Genomic DNA, 27,864 nt, shown 5'->3' with positions numbered 1-27,864 from the left:
GATAACCTGGTCCCAAGCTATGTAACAGAATAACAGAGTTGGAAGTGACCTTGGAGGTCATCTAGTCCAACCCCCTGCTCAGGCAGGAAACCCTATACCATTTCAGACAGATGGCTGTCCAGTCTCTTCTTAAAAACTTCCAGTGTTGGAGCATTCACCGCTTCTGGAGGCAGGTTGTTCCACTGGTTAATTGTTCTAATTGTCAGGAAGTTTCTCTTTAGTTCTAGGTTGCTTCTCTCCTTGATTAGTTTCCACCCGTTGCTTCTTGTCCTGCCTTCAGGCGCTTTGGAGAATAGCTTGACTCCCTCTTCTTTGGGGCAGCCCCTGAGATATTGGAACACTGCTATCATGTCCCCCCTCGTCCTTCTCTTCATTAGACCAGACATACCCAATTCCAGCCACCATTCCTTATATGTTTTAGCCTCCAGTCCCCTGATCATCTTTGTTGCTCTTCTCTGTATTCTTTCTAGAGTCTCAGAATCTGTTTTATATTCTGGTGACCAAAACTGGAAGTAGTATTCCAAGTGTGGTCTTATCAGGGCATTATAAAGTGGTACTAACACTTCATGTAATCTTGATTCTATCCCTCTATTAATGCAGCCATATAATGCATTTTAAATTTAATGCATTTTAAATTTAATGCATTGATGCTGTTGAAAGGTGACAACCAGCACCTTGAATTCGACCTGGAAGCAAATTGGCAGCCATTCAGCTCCGGCAGAAGAGGTAACACATGTACACACCTGAGCCTGAACAAAACCATGCGGGTTGCAGCATTCTGGACCAATTGGAGCCTTCGGATACTTTTCAAGGGCAGCTCCATGTAGAGTGCATTGCAATAGTCAAGACAGGAGGAAAATAGGGTATTAAAGGAACATTAAAGCTGTTCTCACTAAAACATTCCTCTTTAAACTTGCATTCTCCTGATGAATTCCAGGAATTCAAGATCCTGGAGTTCCAATACATCTGGAGAAGCTCTACTAATCTCTTGAGATAAAAGCAAACACAGTTTTATCCCAACATAATCATTTCTCCTTTTTTTTTAATATACCACACTTCCTGACTGATTGCCTGGCAGGTTTACTAACTGATGCCATGCAAGGATTAATGGTGCCTGTCCGACTATAATAAAAATCTATGATCCAAATATACTGCTGGTATTCCTGCTTGCAGGCATGCCTTTTTTTTTGGGGGGGGGGTGTTGTTGGTTCTTCCTCATGAGCACAGAGTTGCTGATCTTGTTGAATTTTGTGTAGGGCCAAGCACGCTAGGATTGTGATGGGCAGGTGGTTCACAAGATGAGGTGGCAAAACTTGCTCCTGGGAAAAACCGCAGGAGAACAGGAGTTGTGGGTAGGCAGGGAAGTGGAAGGAGCAGAAACCAGGAAGAAAAGAATCAAGGAACGTGGATAAATGAAATTCAATGGTGAAAAAAGCAAGGTTCTACATTTAGGCAAGAAAAACCAAACGTACAGGTATAGTATAGGTGGTACCTTGCTCAATAGTAGCAACTGTGAGAGGGATTTTGGAGTCCTAGTGGACAATCGCTTAAATATTGAGTCAGCCGTGTGCTGCCACTGCCAACACAGTGCTAGGCTGCATTAACAGAGGGATAGAATCAAGATCACGTGAAGTATTAATACCACTTTACAATGCCTTGGTAAGGCCACACTTGGAATACTGCATCCAGTTTTGGTCACCACAATGTAAAAAAGATGCTGAGACTCTAGAAAGAGTACAGAGAAGAGCAACAAAGATGATTAGGGGACTGGAGGCTAAAACATATAAGGAACGGCTGCTGGAATTGGGTATGTCTAGTTTAATGAAGAGAAGGACGAGGGGGGACATAATAGCAGTCTTCCAATATCTCAGGGGCTGCCCCAAAGAAGAGGGAGTCAAGCTATTTTCCAAAGCGCCTGAAGGCAGGACAAGAAACAACAGATGGAAACTAATCAAGGAGAAAACCAACCTAGAACTAAGGAGAAACTTCCTGACAGTTAGAACAGGAAGTATCTAGTGCAACCCCCTGCTCAGGCAGGAAACCCTATACCATTTCAGACAAATGGCTGTCCAGTCTCTTTTTAAAAACTTCCAGTGTTGGAGCATTCACCGCTTCTGGAGGCAGGTTGTTCCACTGGTTAATTGTTCTAACTGTCAGGAAGTTTCTCCTTAGTTTTAGGTTGCTTCTCTCCTTGGTTAGTTTCCACCTGTTGCTTCTTGTCCTGCCTTCAGGACAGGACTTAGTGAAGTCCCACTGATTTTGCTAAATGAGGGGTCATCATCCCATAACTTTTTCACTGAAATGAATGGGAATTTACTGCACGTGCCTTCTGTTCTTGCTCCAGTGCATTCTGCAGGGATTTAAGGGAAGAAGTGGAGAGCCAAACATCTGGACCAAGAAAACAGATGGGGAAGATTTTACAGTAGAAGCTGCAAGATTGCTAAGGTCTTAAGAGGCACGGAGAAGGATTAGCTTCACGTATTGGCACAAAGCAATCAGCTAAATCTTTGTGCCTTTGCTTAAAGGGCAAAAGGATTTTTAATTCTCTTTCTGGACTTAGGCGCTTGCTTGTTGCATCTACAGATCCACCAGGGGGCACACACAATAAACACAACAAGCAAACCAACTCCTTTGTGCCTGAAAAGTGTCTCCTTTACAGGTAGTCCTCGAACTTACAACCATTCATTTAGGGACTGTTCAATGTTACAACAGCACTGAAAAAAGTGACTTTATGACCATTTTTCACATTTGTGACCGTTGCAGCCTGCGCCATGTTCACGTGATCAAAATTCGGACGCTTGGCAACTGTCATGTATTTATGACGGTTGCAAAGTCCCAGGTTCATGTGATTCCCGTTTGCGAACTTCCCAGCCGGCTTCCGGCACGCAAACTCAACGGGGGAAGCCAGATTCATTTAACAACCGCAGCGATTCGCTTAGTAACACGGCAAAAAGGTTGCAAAATGAGGCAGAGCGCATTTAACACACCCGAATCGCTGAGCAACAGAAATGTTGGGGCCCATTGTGGTTGCAAGTTGAGGACTTCCTGTATTATAAATCCTTTTTTTTTTGTTTTTTTACCAGGGTTAAACTTGAGGACTCGACTCTTTGGGTAATAATCAATTCCAGACTGAGCCGAACCGTCCCGGGTGCTGCAGCGAACTTTCGAGGTCCTATTTTGATCTCCTGTCCGGATCACCTTAACGTTTAAGAAGCCAACACCTTCCGGTCCAGGGGGTTCACGGACCTGGTACCCAATTTCTTCAAACTCAATGGTGGGAGCTGGAATTATGGAGGAAGCCGAAGAAAAAAAAGACCTGGATCAGTTTTCAGACATGAAGAACATTTTAACACAGGGGTCCCCAACCCCTGGGTTGTGACCCAGTACCGGGCTGTAGCCAGTTTGGAACTGGGCTGCACAACTACACACAGCTCCACTTGCGCGAAGGTGGGTGTACAAGCATGACACTTGCACAAATGGAGCTGCATGCAGTTGCACACTCAACTGCTGTGTGTGCGGAACCATTCCCTCTCCCCCCCCCCATCGCTGCTGATCCGCAAAGCTGGAAAGGTTGGAGAGCGCTGTTTTAACTCATCTTGCGGACCAAGCTGTCTGTAATCGCTCAGATTTATTTCTTTTTTGAGTGCCAATTATTAATGCCAGGAAACGAAGCCCTATCCTAAACTTTGGAGACCACTTGCTTCAGCAGAAACATTTTAAAGACTCTTTACTAAAATTTAACAGACTCTGCCAAGTAAGGACAAGTTTATTGACTGATCCTTTTCCTGATTATTACTTTTTTTGGGGGGGGGGTACTCGAAGTGGCTCCAGGGCCAAGATTAGTGGAGATGTTTTAAAAATAAAACAGTTAAGCACAGACATGACAAAGATTAATGCAGGTTTGGAGAAAGTTAGCTGAGCAATTGCACGGAGTGCCCAAGGTTCGGAATAGGAGAAAAAAGGTTGTTCTTCATGTAACGTAACAACAATCCATTCAGCTGCGGAATGTGATTCGGTAAGAGGTCGTGATGACTTCAAAAGGCAATTAGACAAAGGATAAGGCAACCACAGGTATTGGGCATAACTGGACATAAACAGATGTCTATATTTTCAATATCACATAGAGATAGTCCTCATCTTATGATTGGTCACTTAACGATCATTCAAAGTTACAACAGACTCCTCCAAGCTATTTAAAAGGTGGGTTCAAAGTTCCAATGGCCACACCCCCTATGGTCACATGTTCATATTTTGGGCATTCGGCAACCCGTCCACATTTACAGTCATTTGCTGCATCTCATCATCACAACTGTGATTTGTGGGATTTTTTTTAATTTTTTTTGTTTTTGCTAGAAACTGGTATTTATTTCTGGTTTCCAACCAAAAAACAAAAAACAAAACCCCCTTATGGACAATAGATTTGTTTAATGACTGCAGTACTTGTTTAACAACCATAAAAAACATCATAAAATCACATGCAGTCATGTGGCAAGACCCTCTTAATGACCAGCATGACTTACAACTGTCATTCCAGGCTCAGATATGGTGATAAGTTGAGGACTCCTGTAGTCATGTGATTGTTAAGCAACCAGTATGTTTGTTGAACACCATCTCTGTGTTTTTCAGCTCATCTTCCTGTGCATTACCAGAACAGAAAAGGTGGATATAGGACTTGGGATTCAAAGGGAAAAAGGTTACTTCAAGGCACATCCTGTAGCCAGCTGACTGTGCCTCCTAAAACCAAACATATCTTTTCTTAGTTAATTTTACTGCTGTAGTGGAGGTCAATTATGCAATTATGGCAACTGACCCAGTAGAATAAACAGCACAAAAAGACTTGGAGGTCATTTAGTCCAACCCACTGCTCAAGCAGGGAACCCTATACCATTTCAGACAAATGGTTGTCCAATCTCTTCTTAAAAACTTCCAGTGTTGGAGCATTCACAACTTCTGGAGGCAGGTTGTTCCACTGGTTAATTGTTCTAACTGTCAGGAAATTTCTCCTTAGTTCTAGGTTGCTTCTCTCCTTGATCCGTTCCCATCCGTTGCTTCTTGTCCTATTACCGATCTTCAACTCCTATGTTAAAGACCACAGTTTACTAGCTGATTACCTGGGTCAAAAAGCTGGTCCACACAATTGGGAAAGAAGCATTGTTCAAAAGCCTAAGTAATTTGAGTTAGAAAACATTGCTCCTGGGTGCTTGCAAACCCGCAAATCCACAAGAGAATACACGCAAGACTCTAATAGAGGCGCATGAGAAAGATGAAATTTTAAAAGATAAATGTTAAAAGTGAATATTATGTTAAGCTTTAAAATAAGTACCGGATCTGGATGTGCAGAAGACAACTAATAATCAAGCAATTGTAATAAAACTCAGATGAATGCATATTTAAATGCGAGCCCATCCTTCTTACCATCTTCATCGTTGGAAATAACTACAGAAGCCATGTTGCTTTTCCCAACAGTAGCCCCACTCCAGTGGTTTCCTTGGGGTTCACTCAGATATATCCGGAATCTCTCCTCCGGTTCAAAGGCAGAGTCATCCTTAATAATGATAGTGCAGTTCTTTACCTAAAGTCAAAGATATTACAGTAAGGATTGGGAAGCAATCCACATAATTCATTCATTTATGAAGCAAGTCTTATACAGATAGTCTCAAAGGTGCTTTTTTCATGAGGCAACTGGACTTTTGTGAAAAAAGCACCTTTGGGACAACCATGACCTGGATGACTGAGAATCTCCATAGATATCTTATACAGGTAGTCCTCAATTTACAACCACAACTGAGCCCAAACGTTATGTTGTTAAAAGTGAGAAAATTGTTAAGTTAAGACTTTTCTTGTCACACAGGTTAACTGAATCACTGCAGTTGTTAAATTAGTCACACCGTTGTTAAGTGAATCTGGTTTCCCCACTGACTTTGCTTGTCAGACGGTCGCAAAAGGAGATCACGCGACCCCGGGACACTGCAACCGTCATAAATATGAGTCAGTTGTCAAGCATCTGAATATAAACCACATGACCATGGGGATGCTGCAAAGATCGTAATTGTGAAAAATGGTCATCTGTCAACTTTTTCAATGACGCTGTAACTTCGGTCACTAAATGAACTGGTGTAAGTTGAGGACTACCTGTACATCTAATTAAATTTCAAGGCATCTCACAATAAGACTACAGCTCACGACCACAATTGACCCCCAAATTTGCTAACCAGCACAGTTGTTAAGTGGCGCCCCATTTTACGACCTTTTTGCTACAGCTATTCAATGAGTCATTGCAGTTGTTAAGAGAATCCTGTGGCTGTTAAGTGAATCTGGCTTCCCCCATTGACTTGGCTTGTCAGAAGCTGATGGGAAGGTCGTAAAAGGGGATCACATGACCCCCAGGACAGCGCAACTGTCATAATACATGCCGGTTGCCAAGCGGGTCGAATTTTTGATCATGTGACCATGGGGATGCTGCAACGGTCATAACTGTGAAAAATGGTCATACCTCTTTGTCAAGGTAATGATTTAGAAGCTAACCAGCTTGTATAATGTGAGATGAATGATGCAATGTTAAGAATGACTCAGCAGGAGTCTGTATTCCTTTAAGATACCACTTTACAATGCCTTGGTAAGGCCACACTCGGAATACTACTTCCAGTTTTGGTCACCACGATGTAAAAAAGATGTTGTGACTCTAGAAAGAGTACAGAGAAGAGCAACAAAGATGATTAGAGGTCTGGAGGCTAAAACATATAAGAAACGGTTGCTGGAATTGGGTATGTCTAGTTTAATGAAGAGAAGGACGAGGGGGGACAGGATAGCGGTGTTCCAATATCTCAGGGGCTGCCCCAAAGAAGAGGGAGTCAAGCTATTTTCCAAAGCGCCTGAAGGCAGGACAAGAAACAACAGATGGAAACTAATCAAGGAGAGAAGCAACCTGGAACTAAGGAGAAACTTCCTGACAGTGAGAACAATTAACCAGTGGAACAACCTGCCTCCAGAAGCGGTGAATGCTCCAACACTGGAAGTTTTTAAGAAGAGACTGGACAGCCATTTGTCTGAAATGGTATAGGGTTTCCTGCCTGAGCAGGGGGTTATTATTATCATTGTTGTTGTTGTTGTTGTTATTATTATTATTATTATTACTACTATTATTATTATTATTATCTTGAGTATAAAAGGGAAGGCCTTGCTGGAGTTTTTCCTCTTTTGTCTGTTTCCTGCTGTAATTGCTGTATATTGGAGTTTGCTGTATGACCACGTGTATGTATTTAGTTTCTAGTGTATATTGTAGATAGTGTAATATAAACCACCATTTAATACAAACCACTGTTTACTGTATTTACTCCTGGTTACCTCAGCACAATAAGACTGTGCATGCTCTGACACTCTTTTTTTTCCCCCAGTGCTTTTATAACTTCGAACGATGACTAAACAAATAGTTGTAAGCCAAGGACTACCGGTAATAAAAGACAAATCGGGAATAATGGCTAAGAAATAAAATGACAGGTGTCACTGAAAGAAATTATTTCAAACCAAGGCTATGAGAAGCAATTATTCAGTTGACGTCTCAGAGTAGTGAAAGCTGCTAAAGCAGTGATGGTGAACCTTTTAGAGACTGAGTGCCCAAACTGCAACCCAAAACCCACTTATGCATCGTCGGGTGCCGGGTGGGTGTGGCCCAATGGGTGGGCGTGGCTGCGGTGGTAACGGCAAACTGGGTGGGACTAAAATGTTCAATCAATCAATTCCAACTTTGCAAGATCTTTTTTTTTCCTGCGAGAAGTTGAAATTGACTGATTGATTGAACCTTTTTTTTTTGCACACGGTGGCGGAGGCCTAAAGCAAAAAGGTTTTATAAAACCCAGCTGAAGGCCTAGGACTGGGTGACGGCGCATGTGCCCACAGAGAGGGCTCTGAGTGCCGCCTCTGGCACCCGTGCCACAGGTTCACCACCACTGTACTAAAGGCTGGAAACGGCAGTAGGAGATGACCTGGCTGAGCGCGAGGGAGGAATCAAATGCGTCATCAGTTACGAATCCCTGCATGCCCACAAGAGATCGAAGTCCAGCCCACCTTGAATTCCTTTCTATTTTTAATTTCCCTTGACTATTAGTAGTTCGGATTCTTGTAGAGCGGTTAAACTTGCAATAAATCTTTATACTCATTTGAACTGCCTGAGTCTCCGGATTTCCCCGGCGCTTGACAATGGCTTCCTTTAGGCAGGGGATTTTAGAAAATGGATGAGACCGTGAAGGAGCCTTATCTTATGTCCCATCGGATGCTGGCAGCACCAGAAAGGAACCACTTTGCCAAAACTAGCTGGATCATCCCTTTTAATTAGTAGCAGAAGTACAGACTCTTAGCTTTGCCTTTAATTTAGCCATTCAGCTGTAATTGAAAGAGGAGATCAGATTAATCATGCCTGAACTTAGTATTCATTGAGGGCCCATTTTAACTGCATTAAATTATGTTATTCTGCTGTTAAATGATCACAGGCCCAAGATGGAAAAGTAATGGAAAGGTGATGAAAAGGAAGCAGAGAGATCCACCAGGATTTTCCTCAACTAGGACTTTTCATCCTTCGCTCAACGGCCATCCGACCCCACAGAATAGTTGTGGTGGATGGGAAAAATAGGAGAAAGGAGTGCAAAATATATATTATGCTGTACTCCTGGAGGAAATTAACTCACAAGAAACCAAACAAAACATGCGTGTCAAGGAACGATCATTTTAGGAGGGGAATAAGAGTTAGAGATTTGACTAGCAGCAACTTCCAAGGAGGTGTTAAACAGAAGTATTATTTAACCGCGATCAAGTGAACCAATTTCTTCTTAGACCAGGGCTGGGCCAAAGCTCAGTGATACAGTGACCAAAATCTTTAACAGAACAGACAGTTTGGTCTAGTGGTGAAGGCAACAGGCTAGAAACCAGGATACTATGAATTCTAATCGAACTTTTGGCATGAAAGCTGACTTTGGACCAGTCACCAGGAGACTGTGAGTTCTAGTCCCGCCTTAGGCCTGAAAGCCAACTGGTGACTTTGGGCCAGTCATCAGGAGACTGTGAGTTCTAGTCCCGCCTTAGGCCTGAAAGCCAACTGGTTACTTTGGGCCAGTCACCAGGAGACTGTGAGTTCTAGTCCCGCCTTAGGCCTGAAAGCCAACTGATGACTTTGGGCCAGTCACCAGGAGACTGCGAGTTCTAGTTCTGCTTTAGGCCTGAAAGCCGGCTGGGTGACTTTGGGCCAGTCAGACTCTCTTTCAGCCCAGCCCACCTCACAGGGTTCTTGTTGCGGAGAAAACAGGAGGAAGTATTTGGCATTTCTGCTGATTTATTCATAAAAAATGATGAAGACGGGATAAACAATTTTTAAAAAGCCGAAGTTCCTTCCATTTTGAGGTGGGAAACATACACCCTAAACTCTAAAACATACGTCACAGGGTAAAACCCCTAATCATTCTTCCAACCATCTCCCCGCAAGAGAAATAACCCCCAGCTCTGCCAATGTACATGACAAAGCCAAGTATATCTTCACAAATTGTGCCTCAGCCCCCAGTCCATCTGTCTTCGATGGACTTATTCTTCAAGAGAATAAAACGCATTTAAGTTGAGTCATAACCCACATTTCCATTTCATGCGTTTCTTCACCCAGAAAAAAAAATACATGTTTTCCTTGCCACAAGTCTGACCTGACAGATTGCAGCAGTTCTGAAACTGGGCCAAGGGCTTGAAGTTGATGGCTCTCTCTCTCTCTCTGCCATGTTAAATCCTCAGTTCTCTGCCAGCTATATTCACTCACCTTCTCCCCTTTCAAAAATGTGATGCGCGATTCTTCAGTGTTTCTCCTTTCCTCAAAATCCTCCATGACTCTCGCGGTCTGACTCTGGGTATGGCACCTGACTGAAGATTCGTAGCTTAAGTCTCCAGAACGGATAACAGGAACCTGTAGGACACGGTCCTTCTCTTTCACAGAGTAGATATCTTTACTGAACTTCATGTTTGGTACTGTAAAGGAAGAGGAGGAGGAGGAGGAGGAGGAGACGGAGACAGAGAAAAGGTAGAGAAGGGGGGAAAGAAAGGGGAGGAGGAGGAGAGATGGAGAGAAGGAGAGAAGGAAGGAAGGAAGGAAGGAAGGAAGGAAGGAAGGAAGGAAGGAAGGAAGGAAGGAAGAGACAGCATAACTTTTAGAAACATGAAATAAGTCAAAGTTGCCTTTCTCAACTCAATGTCCTCCAGAAGCACCAGATTTCAAGTATCATGGGAGGTAAGCCCACCATCTGAAGGGCTTTAGGCTGTGGAAAGCTCTGCTGGAACACGCCTTGGATATTGCTTGATGTTATAAATTGCAACAAAAAACCAAAAGCAATCAAAAGACAAAATAAATATAAGGTTGAAGGAAAGGACTGGGGCAGACATAGGTCCACTAGGTGGAAGCTGGGCCAAAATTGGGAATTTCTAGGTCAAGCATTTGTGTATAAAAGAAAAGAGCCCTGAAATTGCTAGAATAATCTCTTTTTTTCTGTCGGAATGTATGGTGTAACAACAATTGTGGAACTCCATAATTCCCAGTGTAAGACAATTTAGAGTTAAGGGCACATGTGCTAAAATGCCTTCTCGGGCAAACGCACAGAAGCCTACTGTACATTACGAACATCCCCGATGTTGCTTTAAGGATGATTGAATTATATTCCCATAGAACAGACATGTCACACACAAGGCCCGGGGGGCCAGATGCAGCCCGCGAAGTGGTTTCATGTGGCCCGCGAAGCCATCCTGGAAACAGTGAGAGAACGGCCCCCGCTGCCTTGGCCCTGGCCCAGGCCGGCCGGGAGCCAATGTACAATTTTGTGGTGGCCATCTATGCTGAAACGCATTCAGTCTTAGCTCCACAAGGCCGTCTGGAAACAGCGAGGAACCAGCCCCTGCCGCGTCGGCCGCACCCCCTGGGTGCATGCTGGGGAGGTGTCACCCTTTGTGAGGAATGAAGAAATGCACCATCGCCTGGAAGTGGCCAGCAAATGGCCCTCGCCTACTTCACATATCCGGCTTGATGGGCTCTGCCCTGGTCCCACCCCTTTCTGCCAGAGACCCTCAGATCTGTCCCACTCCTGCCCAGGCCCCCACAGGCACCCTTGACGCAAATGATGAAGAGCTGGCCACGCCCACCCAACAGGCCACACCCATTCCATCCACACCCACCCAATAGGTCGCACCCCCCTGGCCCCCCGAGGGCAACCGCAATGCTGATGCGGCCCTCAATGAAATTGAGTTTGACACCCCTGCCTTAGAACCACAGATTAACAGCACTCCTAGAAATGCATGGCCTCCTTCCAAGAAGGGTTGCAGCCAGAGAGAGCACCTGACTTGAGATTTAATAGAATAGAACAACACCAACTTTGCCCACGGCAAGAGAATATATTGTGATTTGAGACCCAGTAGGCTCACAGCATCTTCAGAATCCCGATGTCATTCAGTCTTACCCAACTCTTCAGTCTAAACCACAGGTAGTCAACCTTGGCTTTTTTATGACTCGTGGACTTCAATTCCCAGAATTCCTGAGCCAGCTTGGCTGGCTCAGGAATTCTGGGAGTTGAAGTCCACGAGTCATAAAAGAGCCAAGGTTGACTACCCCTGGTCTAAACCAACTTAAGCATTAAAGCAGCCTTGCTGAAACCAGGTATGTCTGGTTTCCACTGGCATTAATTTAGGATTTGCTCATCTACTTACCATCCTGGAAGGTGTCATTAATGGCCACCACCGCTTGAAAAGGTTTGGCCAGCTCTGCTCCTTGAGGGGAACTCAAATAGACCACAAAGGTCTCCACCCCTTCAATCACTGGGGACTGGGCATCATCCAGAATAGTCAAGGTGCAATACTAATGGGGGAATAAAAGAAATAGAACAGCACATTCTATAAAGATATACTGTATAACATTTGTTTGATTTATAGTCCCGTTTTGTTTTGGGCAACTCAAGGTGGCGGTACATAATGCTTCCTCTCCTGTTTCTGCAAAACAACAGCCCTGTGAGGTGGGTTGGACTGAGAGAGAGTCATTTACCCTGCTTCCATGCCTAAGGAAGGATTAGAATTCACAATGACCATTTCCAATCTATCACTTTAATAACTACATCGGATTAGCTCTCCATAATGAAGTCAGGCTCAACCCCTAGTCCACGGGTCGGCAACCTTGGCTTTTTTATGACTTGTGGACTTCAACTCCCAGAATTCCTGAGCCAGCCATGCTGAGGGGAAAGGGAGAGTTTCCAAGCTGAGCCATGCTGGCTCAGGAATTCTGGGAGTTGAAGTCCACGAGTCATAAAAGAGACAAGGTTGCCTACCCCTGGCCTAGTCCCTTCAGGATATATTCATATTGTTTCCTCTACAGCAGTGGTCCCCAACCCCCGGTCCGTGGACCAGTACCGGGGCGCAGCATGCCAGCAACCGGTCCACACAAACAAGCAAAGCCCCATGTGCGAGATGCAGGCAGCACACAAAACCACGCCCCCTCCGGTCTGCGGAAAAGCCTCTCTCCACGGAACCGGTCCCTGGTGCCCAAAAGGTTGGGGACCTCTGCTCTACAGTCATTATGTTTTCATAACAGAACAACAAGAGTTGGAAAAGACCTTGGAGGTCTTCTAGTCCAACCCCCTGCTCTAGCAGGAGACCCTATCCCATTTCACATAAACGGTTGCCCAATCTCTTCTTAGAAACCTCCAGTGCTGGAGCACCCAAAACTTCTGGAGGCATCTGGATTTGTGGCTGGTTTCCCATCCAAGGTTCAACCCTGCATATTTTTGAGATCCTCTAATGCCCCCCCTCAGATGCCACCAAGGGCCCTACATATAAAAAAAATGCTACCCTCCCTGTATAAACGTACGTGAGAGGATGAGAGGAAAAAAAGAGAAAGCAGTTTTAGAACACAGGCAGTCTTCGACTTATGACTGCAGCTGAGGCCAAAATTTCTATGGCCAAGCGGATTGTTAAGCAAGTTTTGCCCCATTTTACGACCTTTCTTGGCACAGTTGTTAAGTGAATCACTGCAGTTGTTAAGTTATTCACATGATTAAGTGAATCTGGCTTCTCCACTGCTTCTCAGACGGTCGCAAATGGTGATCACGTGACCCCGGGACACTGCAACCGTCATAAACATGAGCCAGTTGGCCAAGTGTCCGAATTTTGATCACGCGACCATGGGGATGCTGCAAGGGTCCTAAGCATGAGCAACAGCCATAAATCGTTTTTTTCAATGCCGTTGTAACTCCGAATGGTCACTAAACAGATTGTTGTCAGTCGAAAACCACCTGCATCTTAGTTTTATTGACAGTGTTAGCTTTCATGTATAAGTACCTGCTTTCCTCAGAGGAGGAAGGAACAGCCAGCACCGTTAGATTTTGTGCTTCTCAACCTTGGCAACTTTAAGATGTGTGGACTTCAACTCCCAGAATTCCCCTGTGTGTGTTTGTGTGTGTGAGGAGAGAGTTAAAGTTGTCAAGTTTGAGAAACACTGCATGAAATGGATTGTAACATCTATTTGCAGGCATTCCCTAAAGAAATATGTCTGCACTTGGCCCTTAGCTTTTAAATTCTGATCTACATAATAACACTGAGCTGATAGGTCTCAAGAGAAGATTAATTGGAGGAGGTGTGCGTGCGAAACAAGTACATTTCACTGTCATTCCCTTGGATAGCTCCCAACAGCTATTGGCTGACGGTTACCGGTTCTTTTCCCAAGTAAGGCTTACCAGAATAATTTGGAATTGTATCAGAGTGTATCAAAACACATTCCAAGATGCCTAATAAAACGAAGAGGACTACATTCATCTGACAGTCCTAAATTTGTCCAGGTTCTGTGTCATGCGATCTAGGGCTGTGCAAAATTTTCAATCTAGGAACAGGCCATTTGGAATAATTTTTCTGTGATGTACTCTGAGATCTAATCCTTCCATTACAATTAGGAAAAAAAATAGCCATACCTCCTCAGTTCTCCCTGGACGAAATTCAACCTTCTTGGAGCTGGGAATGTAATCAAATCCCGGAGTAGCAGATGGTGGATCTGAGGTCCGAGTAGCGCACCAGACAGAGGTAGGAGTGGAGAGATCAGACCCGTGCCTCGTAATTGGGATTTCGATAATCCCTAGCAGGAAAGGAAGGAGGATTTGAAAGCAATTCATTTCAAATAAAAGCAGAGAAGATTATTGCTGCTTGTACCTCATTTCCAAAAGACACTGTGCGGTCCTTACTTCTCTGTGCTTTAAACTGTTCTGAAGTGAACATCTTTATGGAAGGGAATCAAACTGGATACATATAATAAACTGTCCAGAGTCACGTAGGTGAAATGGAGGGTGTAGAAATGTGATAGATAGATAGATAGATAGATAGATAGATATTGATATAGATATTGATGTTGTTGTTGTTAATTGCGAAGTCGTGTCCGACCCATCGCGACCCCATGGACAACGTTCCTCCAGGTCTTCCTGTCCTCTACCATCTTCTGGAGTCCATTTAAGTTCACTCCTACTGCTTCAGTGACTCCATCCAGCCACCTCATTCTCTGATAGATATTGATAGATATTGATATAGATATTGATGTAGATATTGATAGATATTGATAGATATATTGATATCTATCTATCTATCTATCTATCTATCTATCTATCTATCTATCTATCTATCTATCTATCTATCTATCTATCTATATATCTATCTATCTATCTATCTATCTATATATATATATATATATATATATATATATATATATATATATATATATATATATATATATATATATATATATATATATATATATATATATATATATATATATATATATATATATATATATATATATATATATATATATATATATATATATATATATATATATATATATATATATNGCCGAGGTGTAGCTGGCAAGCGGCAGAGACAGAGCAGGCCGACCACCAGCTGGCCCAGCCCAAGGGAGGTAAGGCACCCGCCGGAAAAGGGGAAAAAAATGGCGGACAAAAAAAATGGCGGACAGCCTTGCTTGGCGACCCCTGTGAAATGGTCGATCGACCCCAAATGGGGTCCCGACCCACAGGTTGAGAACCACTGGTCTAGATACACTTAAATTTTGATCACATGACCCTAGGAATGCTGCAATGGTCATAAGTGTGAAAAGTGGTCATGTCCCTTTTTTCAGTGGTGTTCTAACTTCAAATGGTCACTGAACAAATGGTTGTAAGCCGAGGACCATGTGTATACCATGTTTCCCCGAAAATAAGACCGGGTCTTATTTTTTTTTGCTTCCAAAAGAGGCACCAGGTCTTACTTTCAGGGGATGTTTTACCTCCAGCACCGACAGCCTCGTCCAGCCAGCCCACTTCTTCTGGGGCCGAGGGAGTGGCTTCATTCTGCAGCTGTATTCCGGCCTGCATTTTGCAGTCAGGCCTTCCCGGAAGGCCTCTGCAGCCGAGTACTGATTCAATCCATAGCTCGGTTCTCGGCTGCAGAGGCCTTCAGGAAAGGCCTGTGATTGAGAAATGCAAGCCTGGCTGCAGAAGACGCCTCAGAAGAAGTGGGCTGGCGAGGAAAGTGGGTACCGGGTGCATGGGGCAGATCCACAGCCCCACCCCAGCTTGATTTTTAAGTGTGTGCCTCACCCCAAAACTAGGGCTTATTTTTGGAGTAGGGCTTATATTAGGCCCACCCCCCCAAAATCAAGCTAGGGCTTATTTTCGGGGCAGGCCTTACTTTCGGGGAAACAGGGGTACCTATTTTGTGCATTAAATATAAACGGGACAATACAACATACTGAAAGAGAGAAATAATTATACCTGCATCCTCGCTAATGCTAAAAGTTGCACTTCCGAGCGATACAGTAGAAGCATCATTGGGACCGCTGATCAGAACTTTAGCCGACGCGATGCTTCCGAGGCGAGCATTCTCGGATGCATCGGTGAGAGCAACGGCAAATTCTTCCTCCTCTTCGTATTCGCTGTCGTCAACCAGCTTCACATCGCAAGTTGTCATTGTGACACCAGGCCCCAAGACGACCCGGTACTCATTGGACATTCCCCGGGACTTAAAGTCTGAGCCAGACTCCAGGGCGTATGTGCTGCTGCCTTTGGCCGTTTGGGAGACGGTGTAGCATATGGCAGAGACGATGCTGCTAGAATCTCCTACAATACATTGCAGAGAAAAAAGAATACTGCTTTTTTTTTCGTATTAAAAATGATCAACCAACATACTTCTCTCGCAAGATTCTTTTGATAAAATGTAATTTTTTTTTCTTAAAAGTAATCGTCATTTTATCCTGATCGTGGGTATGTTGAAGAGAAGCAGATAATTCGGAATGAAATTTGTGGTTGATGAATTTTCTTTCTCCTGTTTGTATGTGTATTGCTATTTAGCTCGGTCTGATGTAATATATGTATAAGGTTTCCTGCCTGAGCAGGGGGTTGAACTAGATGACCTCCAAGGGCCCTTCCAACTTTATTATTATTATTATTATTATTATTATTATTATTATTATTATTATTATTATGGATCATCGCACAGTCAGCCAGATGTTCAGACTGGATTTGGCATTTTGTCTACCTATCAAGTCCTTACCAAGGACCTGGGATATGCATTACTATTATTATTATTATTATTATTATAATAATAATAATAATAATAATCTGAATAATCTTCCCAGGTTGTGATTAGGACTACAGGTCCCAGAATTCTGGGAGCTGTAATTTCAACAAAGTTGAGGAATCCCTGTTGAAAATACAAGTAGTCCTCAGGTTATGAGTGGTTTGAGGTTACAACCGATCCCTTCGCTGTAATCATGTGATCGCAACAGATCCCCATTTACGACCGTTGAGAGCCTCCCATCGTCGCAATCCTGTGTTTTACAGCAGTTTTGCTAAAAACCAGTGCTTACTTCTGATTTTTGGCAAAACCGCGCCATGGTGATCAATGGGTTCACTTAACAATCATGGTGTTTGCTTAATGACCGCTGCATTTGCTTAACAACCACTGCAAAAAAGGTTTTGGGTGACCAACCCATTTTACGACCATTACTACTTACGACTGTAATGGGCAGGCTCCATTGTGGTCATAACTCAAGGACAACCTGTAGCTAGTCCAGCATTTTTACTGTTAGCTTTTTCTAAATTGTTCATCCTTTTAGTGGATTCCTTACGAATTTCTGCTAAGAAATTTGATGGCCTACCTAAATTCTAATTTTACAATTGTTTGTATTTTGTTTAAATGTTCTAAACTGAATCACTAATGACTTTTGTTGCGAAAAGTTCTGAGTATGTTCTTTTTTAAAAAAACAAAAACGTTTTATTGATTTTTAACATAATCACCTTAATATTTGGTAAACAGTGTGTTGTCTGGGTTAGTATTTACCAAACAATCAATAACAATTAATTTCTATAATTCTATAGCCCATACAATGGCTTTGCTTGATTTTCTCTTCTTCCAATAATATTTTCTTTTGCTAACCTTAAATTAATACATTTCTTATTATTTGAATAAATGACAATTAAATATAGACATTTTTCTCAGGTTTCTGCAAATAATAACCACGTCAATATAAAGCTTCTTTTCTAATTGATCATTTTGATTGCCTCGTCATAGATCCTGTTTACAAAATTTTTATTTAAATTTGTTTTCCACACAATATTCAAAGCATTCTTACTGGTTAAGATTTTCTCAAACTTAGCTACACTTAAGTATTTAAGTCTTTTTTCTCATACAAGCCATCCCAACACTTTTACATTTTTCATATCTTTAAAAAAGCAAAACAAACAAACAAAGAAAACATTTCTTTTATATAAACCATCCCAACATTTTTATATTTCTCATGTCAAAAAACAAAACACAAAAGAAAGAAAAAATATTGTATTACTTGAGAGGTTCATCCCTCATCAAGTTCAGAGTATGTTCTTAATGTACATTCATGACATGCTAGATGAGCCCTATTGTGCCTTTAAGTCACGTTGCATGAACACACCCGGTACTCTGAGGATACTCAGTCTTTTAAAAAAATATTGTCTTTTCACAGAGATAAGCTCCAACAAGTTCTTAAGAAAACCGAAGGGCGATGTTTGAAAAGCAATGAAGCAAAGAGCAATAACTTGGATTCAAGCAATAGTTGTCAACCTTTTCATATTTATCCGAGTCCTTCCTACATTCTTCAATACAACCTCCAATCCAATTCCTTCCTTCCTTATTTTTTACAAGATATAGTCATTTTTCACTCAAACCTAAATGCCTTGCTGTTGGATCCCTTTCCCGGAGAAGAGGAGAACACAGCCTGGAAATTTATGCAAAGGTATGGAATTTGACTATTGAGTATTGAGTGTCTTTTTTCTTTTTAAAAGGAGAATTCCATGCAAAAAAGAAAAGAAAGGATGGGAATATTTAAAAAAAACATACTGTAGCTGTTCACACACCTCTGCTGCAGGTGCAGCTTCCCACCTGAAGGGGAGAGAAACTGTTCCTATCCCCCCCAAAATCAAATTTGTCAGGTACAAGGAACCAGGCTCATCCTGTGAATAGATATCAAAGTTACTTCTTTATTGCTGCATGCCTATTTACAAGAATCTCACCAGACTGACTGCATTCTCTTGGGAAAAGTCAGATTCATGGACTCTGAGGGGACGTTAAGCCTACCTCACTTTTTGCTACGCAAGGACTCTAAGTTCGCCCCCCCTCTTCATCCCTCCCCCCACTCTAGCTGGAGATTCCACCATACATTCTTTTTTTTTAAAGAAAATTTTATTGATTTTCTAGTTTTACATTTAAATATTTGAAAAGCAACGTGGCGGCTGAGTTGGTCGATAATTCAATAACATACAAATATCTTTAGTACAGATCTCAAACTATTACATTTAAATATTTCCTCTCTTTTCCCCCTCAGTATTTACTGTCTCATATTTAAACTAATACAATTCTTACTATATCGATTCAATAAAAATAACTTTTCTTTCATTTATCAATAATTTTTAGTTTATACATATCCTAGTTATTTTAACATTCAATCTTTTTAACATTCAATCTTTTTATCTTTTTAATCCACCATACATTCTATTCATGGAGTTAAAGATGAAGAAACTGTATTTGCTTTAATCCGATCAGGCCTAAGTCTTCTTTCTTTTTTTTTTTATTATTGAAAATTTTATAAAATTTTACAATATAAATCCCCCCTCCCCCCAAACCCAACCCTCCCTCCCTCCCCCCCTCACTTCCCAGAGCCAATCACAGGATTAACAATAAAATAATCATAATCTAACTAACATTAATCAACTATTAATCTAACAAATCTATAACTTCCTTTAACTCTCTTTTAAAACAAATATACAGTTATTAAATACCATCATTTTAACATAGTTTTAAATATTAAAAATCAGAAGTTCATTCAAAAACCAAATGATATTTTTTTGTTCCATATTTCGACTCAATATAAACAATCCATCTTCTCCAAACCAATATATATCTTTCTTGTGAGTAATCCTTCACATAAGCGGAAATCTTGGCCATTTCAGCTAAGTTTGAGACTTTAACTACCCAATCTTCTATAGTAGGTAAACCTTTCATTTTCCAATGTTGAGCAATTAACAATCTTGCAGCCGTTATAAGATTTAACATCAACTCCATTTCTTTTGCATCCAAATCTTCCAAAATACCCAACAAAAATATCTGTGGTTTAAACTTTATCTTTTTCTTAAAAATATTTTGAATGTTCCACCAAATCTTAATCCAAAATGCTTTAACCACCTTACATGTCCACCACATATGGTGATCATGGAATGTCCATGGGCTGCTTCTGATAAAGACGCCGCCCACTGGTGCATTAAGTAAGATAAACCATTGAAAGTCCTCAATGGTGCGAACAAGGCCACAGTGACAATCTAATACATGTAGTCCTCGACTTACAACCTTTACCACAGCACTGAAAAAAGCAACCTATGGCCATTTTTTCACACAGCACCCCTCACAGTTACGTGATCCAAGTTTGGACGCTTGGCAACTGGTTCCTATTTATGACGATTGCAGTGTCATGTGACCTTCTGAGAAGCCAAGTCAGCAAAGAAGCCAGATTCACTTAACAACCATGTTTTACTAACTTAAGAGCTGCCGTGATTCATTCAACAGCCATGGCAAGTAAAGTCGTAAAATGGCACAAAAGTCACTTAACAATCGTCTTCCTTAACAATGGAAATTTTGGGCTCAGCTGTGATTGTTAAATCGAGGACTCTCTGTAGCCTTGAACTAAATGATGACTAATAAGAATGGATTGATTTATATAAAGGGGAAATTAAGCTTAAACAAAAACCATGAAAATAGGATCCATGGTGAACTAATAAGATGATTTCTGTAACAATAATATAAGCTGATTAAAAAAAAACATTATCCATAGATGTTATCATCATCTGTACAAACATGAAAAAATGTTTACATTTCATCAATTACACATTGAAAATATTAAGAATTATATCTGTTTAGGGTTGAAAGAAGGAGAACACAATTGGGAAAAGGGAAGATCAAAGAAATATATTATTAATGAATATACCAATTATGGAATAATCAAAATCAATCATTATTGACTGTTAATTAATTATTATTGGGGTTTTTTCAAGTATATAAACCAAGACAACACGCTGTATGTATATCAGGCACTGGAGATTGTTATTGTAAAAAACCAATCAAATGTTTTAAAAAAACAAAAACAATGGAAATTTTGGACTCAAAAGGAATCGTTAAGTTGAGGACTCTCTGCAGCCTGAGCTAAACATGATTGCCTTCTATGGGCAGAGGTAAGAGCTAACTTTTGTTCCTCTATGTCAACAAACCTTTCCTTTCAATGGGGACAGATAGGATGCCGGCACTCTCACTGGTGTGGTAGACCTTTTTGTCAAACTGCAGGGTGGGCTCATCTTCTGCATCGTTAATGAAGACTTGGGTTTCAGTCATGTCCCCCAGCAAGGCATAGGCTGGCATACTCAGCTCAACGGTGAAGCTTTCTACCCCCTCAAAGACATCGTCGTCATTGATAACAATGGTGCAGGTTTTGAAGTCTTCCCATTCATCAAACTGCACCTGGATGGGATGAAAAGTGACAGCAGGGCTGGACATGGACTTCACCCAGAGGTGGAAAAAGATTTCTTAAAGTCAGTGAATACTCCGTCTTTACTAGGACTGACAGATTTGATTTCGGCTCAGCACTATTCATATGAGCATCAGGATAGTGCAGGGATAGGCAACCTTGGCTCTTTTATGACTCGTGGACTTCAACTCCCAGAATTCCTGAGCCAGCATGGCTCAGCTTGGAAACCTCTCCCTTTCCCCTCAGCATGGCTGGCTCAGGAATTCTGGGAATTGAAGTCCACGAGTCATAAAAGAGCCAAGGTTGCCTATCCCTGGGATAGTGAAACATTTTTTAAGGCTTGTAATAACCTTGGCTCTATGTATGGGTCAAATCAAACCTTAACTGCCCGTCTTAAGCACTCATTGTTCATGCTTCATTAATCATACCCCATGATACACTTCGCCTTGCCATTGAAATACTAGAGCTCGGGTCTCATGGGCCGAGATAAAATTTAAACTTCCCAAACGTCCCCAGACAGTTGGGTGTAGCAACTGTCTTCAGTGAGCACCATCCGAACATGTGGACTTCAATTCCCATAATCCCTCAGCCACAAGGGCTATTTTGGTTTGAAGCCACTCCTTCAGAGAATGTTCCAGTTGCCAACTCAAGTTCCCTCTTCCTGAACACAGGGTAAGAAATTCCTTTTTATAGCTCTGGATTTCAGTATAGTTGGGCTACTCTGATATGAGTTTTTTGAGTTCCCTAAGCCAGGGGCCCCTAATTTGGCAATTTTAAGATTTGTGAACTCACCTTTTAAGACTTGTGGACTTCAACTCCCAGAATTCCATGGCTGGCTGAGGAATTCTGGAAGATGAAGTCCACAAGTCTTAAAGTCACCAAGTTTGGAGACCCCTGCCCTAAACAGTCAGAAGCTTGATCTTCAGGGATGACTGTTGCCTCAACATAATTTCCTGATCGTGCTAGGAGGTAGTCTAGCCCAGTGCTCCTTAAATCGAGACAAGTCTTTTGGTTCCAGAACTTCTACTGGGCTATACAATGAATTTCCTGCACCCACCTGGCTAGCATATTCAAGGTAGTCCTGTTCCCCTGGCTGAGAACTTGAACCGGAGGTGGCCGTTCCCTGTTCGGTACGGCACAGGACAATAGCATATTGTTTGAGGTTTCCTGCTCTCTTCACAGCCACACTGATGGAACCGGCCTTTTCACTGATGTTGTAGCTGGAAAGAAAGAGGGACAGAAATGGCTTCCTTCAGGTCACAGAATAGGAACAACCCAAGATTTGCGGATCACAAAGGAATGCATTGGAATGAGTCATCCTCAATTTGGTATTTATGTCAGACTTCTATTAGGAAGCTTATCCTGTGTGTCTTTTAGTCTATTGTTCCCAGTAGCAAATTAAGAAGTTAACTTGCAATTTGTAACAACTTAATTCACTTAAATGTGCTTGCTTTCTTTTGTTTTATTGAAAATGTGAAATCTGCCTCCATTTGGGGCAATTCAATCTAATCAAATTCATTTAATTCAACTCCAGGAAAAAAAAGAAGGAAAATAAGAAAGAAACGCACCGAAATTCAACTTGGCAAAAGCACAGATGCAACATCAGGCAAGTTAAATAAAGCCTCTTGGAGCATATTATCAACAAATCACACATAAATATACCAGCTGAGGTAAAAATGAATGGGAAATGCTTTGTTTAACAAATGAACATCTAAGCCCACTTTTTCATCCATGGTCCACTTGCATCTCTCTTGTCCTACATGAGATGCTTGTGATTTCCTCGTCACTTTCTTGTTTAGTTTAATGAAAAGAAGGACTAGAGGTGACATGACAGCAGTGTTCCAATATCTCAGGGATTGCCACAAAGAAAAGGGAGTCAAGCTCTTCTCCAAAGTACCAGAAGGCAGGACAAGAAGCAACGGATGGAAACTAATCAAGGAGAGAAGCAACCTAAAACTAAGGAGAAATTTCCTGACAGTTTGAACAATTAATCAGTGGAACAACCTGCCTCCAGAAGTTGTGGGTGCTCCATCACTGGATGTTTTTAAGTGATTGGATATCCATCTGTCTGAAATGGTAAGCGTCTCCTGCTTGAGCAGGGGGTTGGACTAGAAGACCTCCAAGATCCCTTCCAACTATGTTATTCTGTTATTCCGTTATTTCCAGCATCTTTGCTTTCTAGCAACAGCATACGACACACTGGGTCACATGACATTCCAGAAGTTTTTACTCTGATTCAAAGTGATTTTTCATATGTGGTTTACTTAAAATATTAATTTTTCTGAAATAAGATACATGAAAACCACAATCCATAAGAAAGAAGGGACTTGCTAGCTGCTGACTATAAACATGCTATGGCAATCTTAACAGTAAGAATTCAGTCAAATGGCTGAATAATTTACATTTATGCGTTGTATTAAGAAAACGGTGGTAAGTGAGGTACCTCATATGTTGAAAGCTGATAAGGGACCATTGAATATGGAAGATATTATCAGTGACAATGCTCGGTTTGCTGTCCTTCACCAGAAATTGAAAACTATCTTCTGTCCTTTGAATATTCTCTTCATGTAGCACGTATTGGATCAATCCCAAATTCACGTCCTCTGTTAGAAAAAGACTTCAACAAATTAATCCAGGAATCAAAGGTCATTTTTTTACATCCTTTGCAAACCACGATAATAACCTCTATGCTAATCTAATCTGGCTACAGAACAATCCCTGTTGCTCAAAAGGGATTTCACCCTATCTCAGCCAATAAATGCAACATTTTTATAAAATTATCCACGCTGGGGAACACTATTCATTTCATCTAGAGCCTAACAGAGCCTCAACTAAGGATGACCAAATAAACAAAGTTCTTAGGGGCTGCAGCATTCGATGAAATTGCAGACTCCAGTGAGCAACCCATAAAAACAAACTCTATTTTGTGCCTCATTAGGAAAGGAAAAATCAAACTGACCATATTTTAATTATTTTCTAAGGATCTATCTGGCCACTCTCAGAAATACCGGTCATTGAGTTTCAAAAAGATATTTTAGGATTTTTTTTAAAAAAATGGAAGAAATCACCAGACTGCAACCACAGCAGCATAAAAAATTAAGTACTGAAATAATTAGAGAAGAATTGTATAAACTGAACCTTGATACGGAAGGAAAGTATTTCTTCTTTTCTCTGAATCTAAGCATTTTAGACATTCCCTATCGGTTTGAGGAGTTGGGAGTTTCAGAAATAAAAGACAAAAATTAACTCTATCAACTTCCTCATGTGATATTTAGTTAACCCTATGAGATTGGATGATTGGCATTAAGCCATAATGAGGTTAGGTTCTGTCTCTGCATGCTGGGTTAACCCAAAAATCTTAATTTGTAAGCCAGGTTAGAGCTTAGCCTAGTGCAGGAGTAGGCAAGCTTGGCTCTTTTATGACTCGTGGACTTCAACTCCCAGAATTCCTGAGGCAGCCATGCTGAGGGGAAAGGGAGAGTTTCCAAGCTGAGCCATGCTGGCTCAGGAATTCTGGGAGCTGAAGTCCACGAGTCATAAAAGAGCCAAGCTTGCCTACCCCTGGCCTACTGCATGATGTCCTCCAATTGTGGCTTGGTCCAACCATTGCGGTTAAATAAACCATGGCTCACAATGAGGTGGGAATCCAAGCAGTGATAGCAACCAACTTGAACACAAAACACGAAGATGGATCTCCGGATGTCTTCCCTGATTGTCATCTGAAAGATGCTTTTCCAAAAGGTAACTGGACTTCCTTGTTTTTTTCCCCTCAGACACGCTTCGTTTCTCATCCAAGAAGCTTCTTCAGTTCTGAATCTTCTTGGAAGAAGCTTCTTGGATGAGAAGCGAAGTGTTTTCAAGAAAAAAAAATCAAGAAAGTCCAATTGCCTTTTTGGAAAAGCACCTTTGGGGCAACCATGACCTGGATGACTGGGAATCTCCATAGACATTTTCCCTGGTTGTCAAATTCAGAGTTCTGCTCTGCTATTTTTCCTCAAGTGGGTTTGTTGCCAATAAAATTGGCAGGTCATGTTCAATCTTCTCTATATTATCCAGGTTCATTCAGCCTCTCCTTCCATTCCTCCAAGAGAAAAGGACGACGCTAGTAAAGAGGCACGACACCAAAGAGCAAATGCCAACGTGGCTTATACCTTGTGTAAAGGTAGTCACCATCCTTCCCGGCTGCAATTTCTTCTCCACGTAACCATATTTGGGTCCCGTTGTTATTTCATAGATCAAGTGGTTGTCTTCTGTATCGGGGTCCATAGTCAACAGCTCCTTCTTAGTGATGAGGTTTTTTGGCTGGATGGAAGAGCAGAAACCAGTGAAGAAGAGACCATAAACCCTGGATTTTAAAAATGAAAGCCTACTAGAACAGTCTTTTCCAATCTGGTACCTTATAGATGTTTTGGTTTACAAGTCCCATAATCCCTAGCCCCTGGAAACTCACATGTAAAGGGTTTGTTCTGTACAGGTAAAATGGGGGCAAAACTCACTAAACAACCATCTTGTTTAGGAGCAGAAAGTTTAGAGATGAATTGTGGTTGTGAGTCCAGGACTACCTACAACAATTTTTTTAATGACTGTTCGAAGTTACAACGGCACTGGAAAAAATGACTTATGACCATTTTTTACACTTACGGACGTTGCAGCATCCCCGTGGTCATGGGATCAAAATTCAGAAACTTAGCAACTGACTCATATTTATGATGGTTACAGTGTCCTGAGGTCATGGGATCCCCTTTGGTGACCTTCTGACAGGCAAAGTCAATGGGAAAGCCAGATTCACTTAGCAACTGTGAAACTAACTTAACTGTAGTGATTTACTTAACAACTGTGGCAAGAAAAGTCATCAATTGGGGGAAAACTTACTTAAAAACTGTCTCACTTAGCCAGAGAAATGTTGGTCTCAAATTGTGGTTGTAAATTGAGGACTACCTGGATTCCTTTTTCCCTTGTGATTGTTCCAAAGGATCATCCAGAGAGCCTTTGATGAGAGACTTCAACCTCAAGTCTCTTTGATCTTTATCTGGCCATTTAACCACCATACAATCAATGAATATTTACAGGTAATCCTTGACTTATGACCACAATTGGGACTGGAACTTCCATTGTTAAGCAAGGCAATCATTAGGTGAATCATACCCAATTTTATGACCTTTTTTGCCACGGATGTTAAGCAAATCGCTTCAGTCATTATGTGCAGTTGTTAAACAAATTCCAGTTTCCTCGTTGACTTTGCTTGTGGGAAGGTCGCAAATGGCAATCACATGATCCTGGGACACTGCAACTGTTGTAAATATGTGCTGGTTGCCAAGCGCCCACATTTTGAATACGTGACCACTGGGACATTGCAATGATCGTAAGTGCAAAGACCAATAGTAAGCTACTTTTTTCAGTACGATTGTAACTTCGAACAGTTGCTAAATGAACGGTCGTAAATTGAAGACTACCTGTTTTCAAATCTTTCTTCCTTACCTTTCGGGGCATTTGCTATTCTTGTTTATTTATTATTTGTAAGAGTCAGATGTCACCTTTCCTTCAAGAGCTCAAGGTAGCTTAGATCTTTCATTGTATCTGTCAACATCCAGATTGAGAATCCAAATAAAACTCCAGGTTCATTCCGTTTCTGAAAATCTTACTGTTTATTGAATACACGGCATGGTAAGGTCGAAGCCAAACTAACTCTGAGGTTCCAACACCAACTTGTAGACTTAAACAATAGTATTCCCAGCCAAACCCCCAACGTCTTATGTAACCCATATCAACAAGTCCACTTTGTTATGGGAACCATCTGCTTCAAATCCACACCTGTTTTGGTGTCCTTGACAAGGCTTCAGGCTCTCAAGGTCTGCAGCTAAATCGAAGATGTTTAGTTTCTCCATTTAACCCACTTGAAAGTAACACTTTCCTCTCCCCCCCCCCCCTTAATCTAAAGGCAAATTGAAACGCAGAGGCATGTAACTGCCAAAGTTTAATCCTTGACAGTATCCTCCCAACAGCCTGGTGAGGTAGGTTGGCTTAAGAGAGGATAACTGGTCCAATGCCACCCATGAGCTTCTCTGACCTAGGCTGGATTTGAACCTCAACTTCTTCATCCCTGGTTCCTTTCAGCCTTTTCAGGTCTTCTGCTGTTGTGCTATTGCCTATCTCTTAAATCTGGATCCACAAGGCAAAACCTTCTGATCAATACCGAAGCAGTGGTTCCCAAGGCAGACTTCAGACTTTCTAAAAGCAATCTGTGCAAAAGTCTGTAAAAGTCACCTGCATCCCCATTTGTCACTCTTCCCACTGTTGATATGTGTGTGGTGTGTTTGAGCGCCCTACTCAGCTTGCAGTTAAAATCTGTTTCCATTTCTCTGCCTCTTCACTGGTGATGGAAGCACCACTTGATTAATCACAGCAATTAATCCATCAGAGCTTCCCACTTAAGGAATGCAAATGCTATTAGCAAGGAATAAGACATCACAGCCCAGCAGCCTATGGAACGAGAGCATCGGGTGAGGAGGAGCAGCGTTATTAGGAACTTTAGCCTTACGGTTTAAGATGGATTGCTTAGTTTAGCCACAACTGCTGATGTAACAAATAGCCAAGGTCTATTCCATTCATCACAGCAGCTGGCGGCAATGAGAGGAGGTGCACACTCACACACACATACAAACATACACCATTCAGCTTTTTGCTTGGAAAACTTCTCTGTCTTTTTTTTGTAGTCAGTTGTAGCCAGCAATATTTAGCTATGCTGTTGCCCCAGAGCAATGAGAAGCAAAATCTTTGGGCTTTGC

At 41.7% G+C, this 27,864-nt stretch overlaps 1 protein-coding gene across 1 annotated transcript in view; it reads right to left on the bottom strand.

The window, feature by feature from the left end:
- Nucleotides 1-3,080: 3,080 nt before the first annotated feature.
- FRAS1 (Fraser extracellular matrix complex subunit 1) overlaps nucleotides 3,081-27,864 on the bottom strand; it is a gene marked incomplete at both ends in the record, with an annotated part of 156,298 nt that continues 131,514 nt past the window's right edge. The window contains 10 exons of the mRNA XM_015827704.1: nucleotides 3,081-3,281; nucleotides 5,416-5,572; nucleotides 9,791-9,996; nucleotides 11,719-11,866; nucleotides 13,965-14,125; nucleotides 15,810-16,154; nucleotides 20,826-21,072; nucleotides 22,137-22,299; nucleotides 23,523-23,682; nucleotides 25,231-25,381. Coding sequence (XP_015683190.1) covers nucleotides 3,081-3,281; nucleotides 5,416-5,572; nucleotides 9,791-9,996; nucleotides 11,719-11,866; nucleotides 13,965-14,125; nucleotides 15,810-16,154; nucleotides 20,826-21,072; nucleotides 22,137-22,299; nucleotides 23,523-23,682; nucleotides 25,231-25,381 — 1,939 coding nt within the window. The remainder of the gene's footprint in view (nucleotides 3,282-5,415; nucleotides 5,573-9,790; nucleotides 9,997-11,718; nucleotides 11,867-13,964; nucleotides 14,126-15,809; nucleotides 16,155-20,825; nucleotides 21,073-22,136; nucleotides 22,300-23,522; nucleotides 23,683-25,230; nucleotides 25,382-27,864) is intronic.

This window comes from Protobothrops mucrosquamatus, unplaced genomic scaffold, assembly GCF_001527695.2.
Source record: "Protobothrops mucrosquamatus isolate PMUCROS unplaced genomic scaffold, P.Mucros_1.0 scaffold3891, whole genome shotgun sequence".
Classification (NCBI taxonomy): domain Eukaryota; kingdom Metazoa; phylum Chordata; class Lepidosauria; order Squamata; family Viperidae; genus Protobothrops; species Protobothrops mucrosquamatus.
The sequence above is the reverse complement of the archived record's forward strand: the minus strand, read 5'-3'. Positions and strand labels throughout refer to the sequence as shown.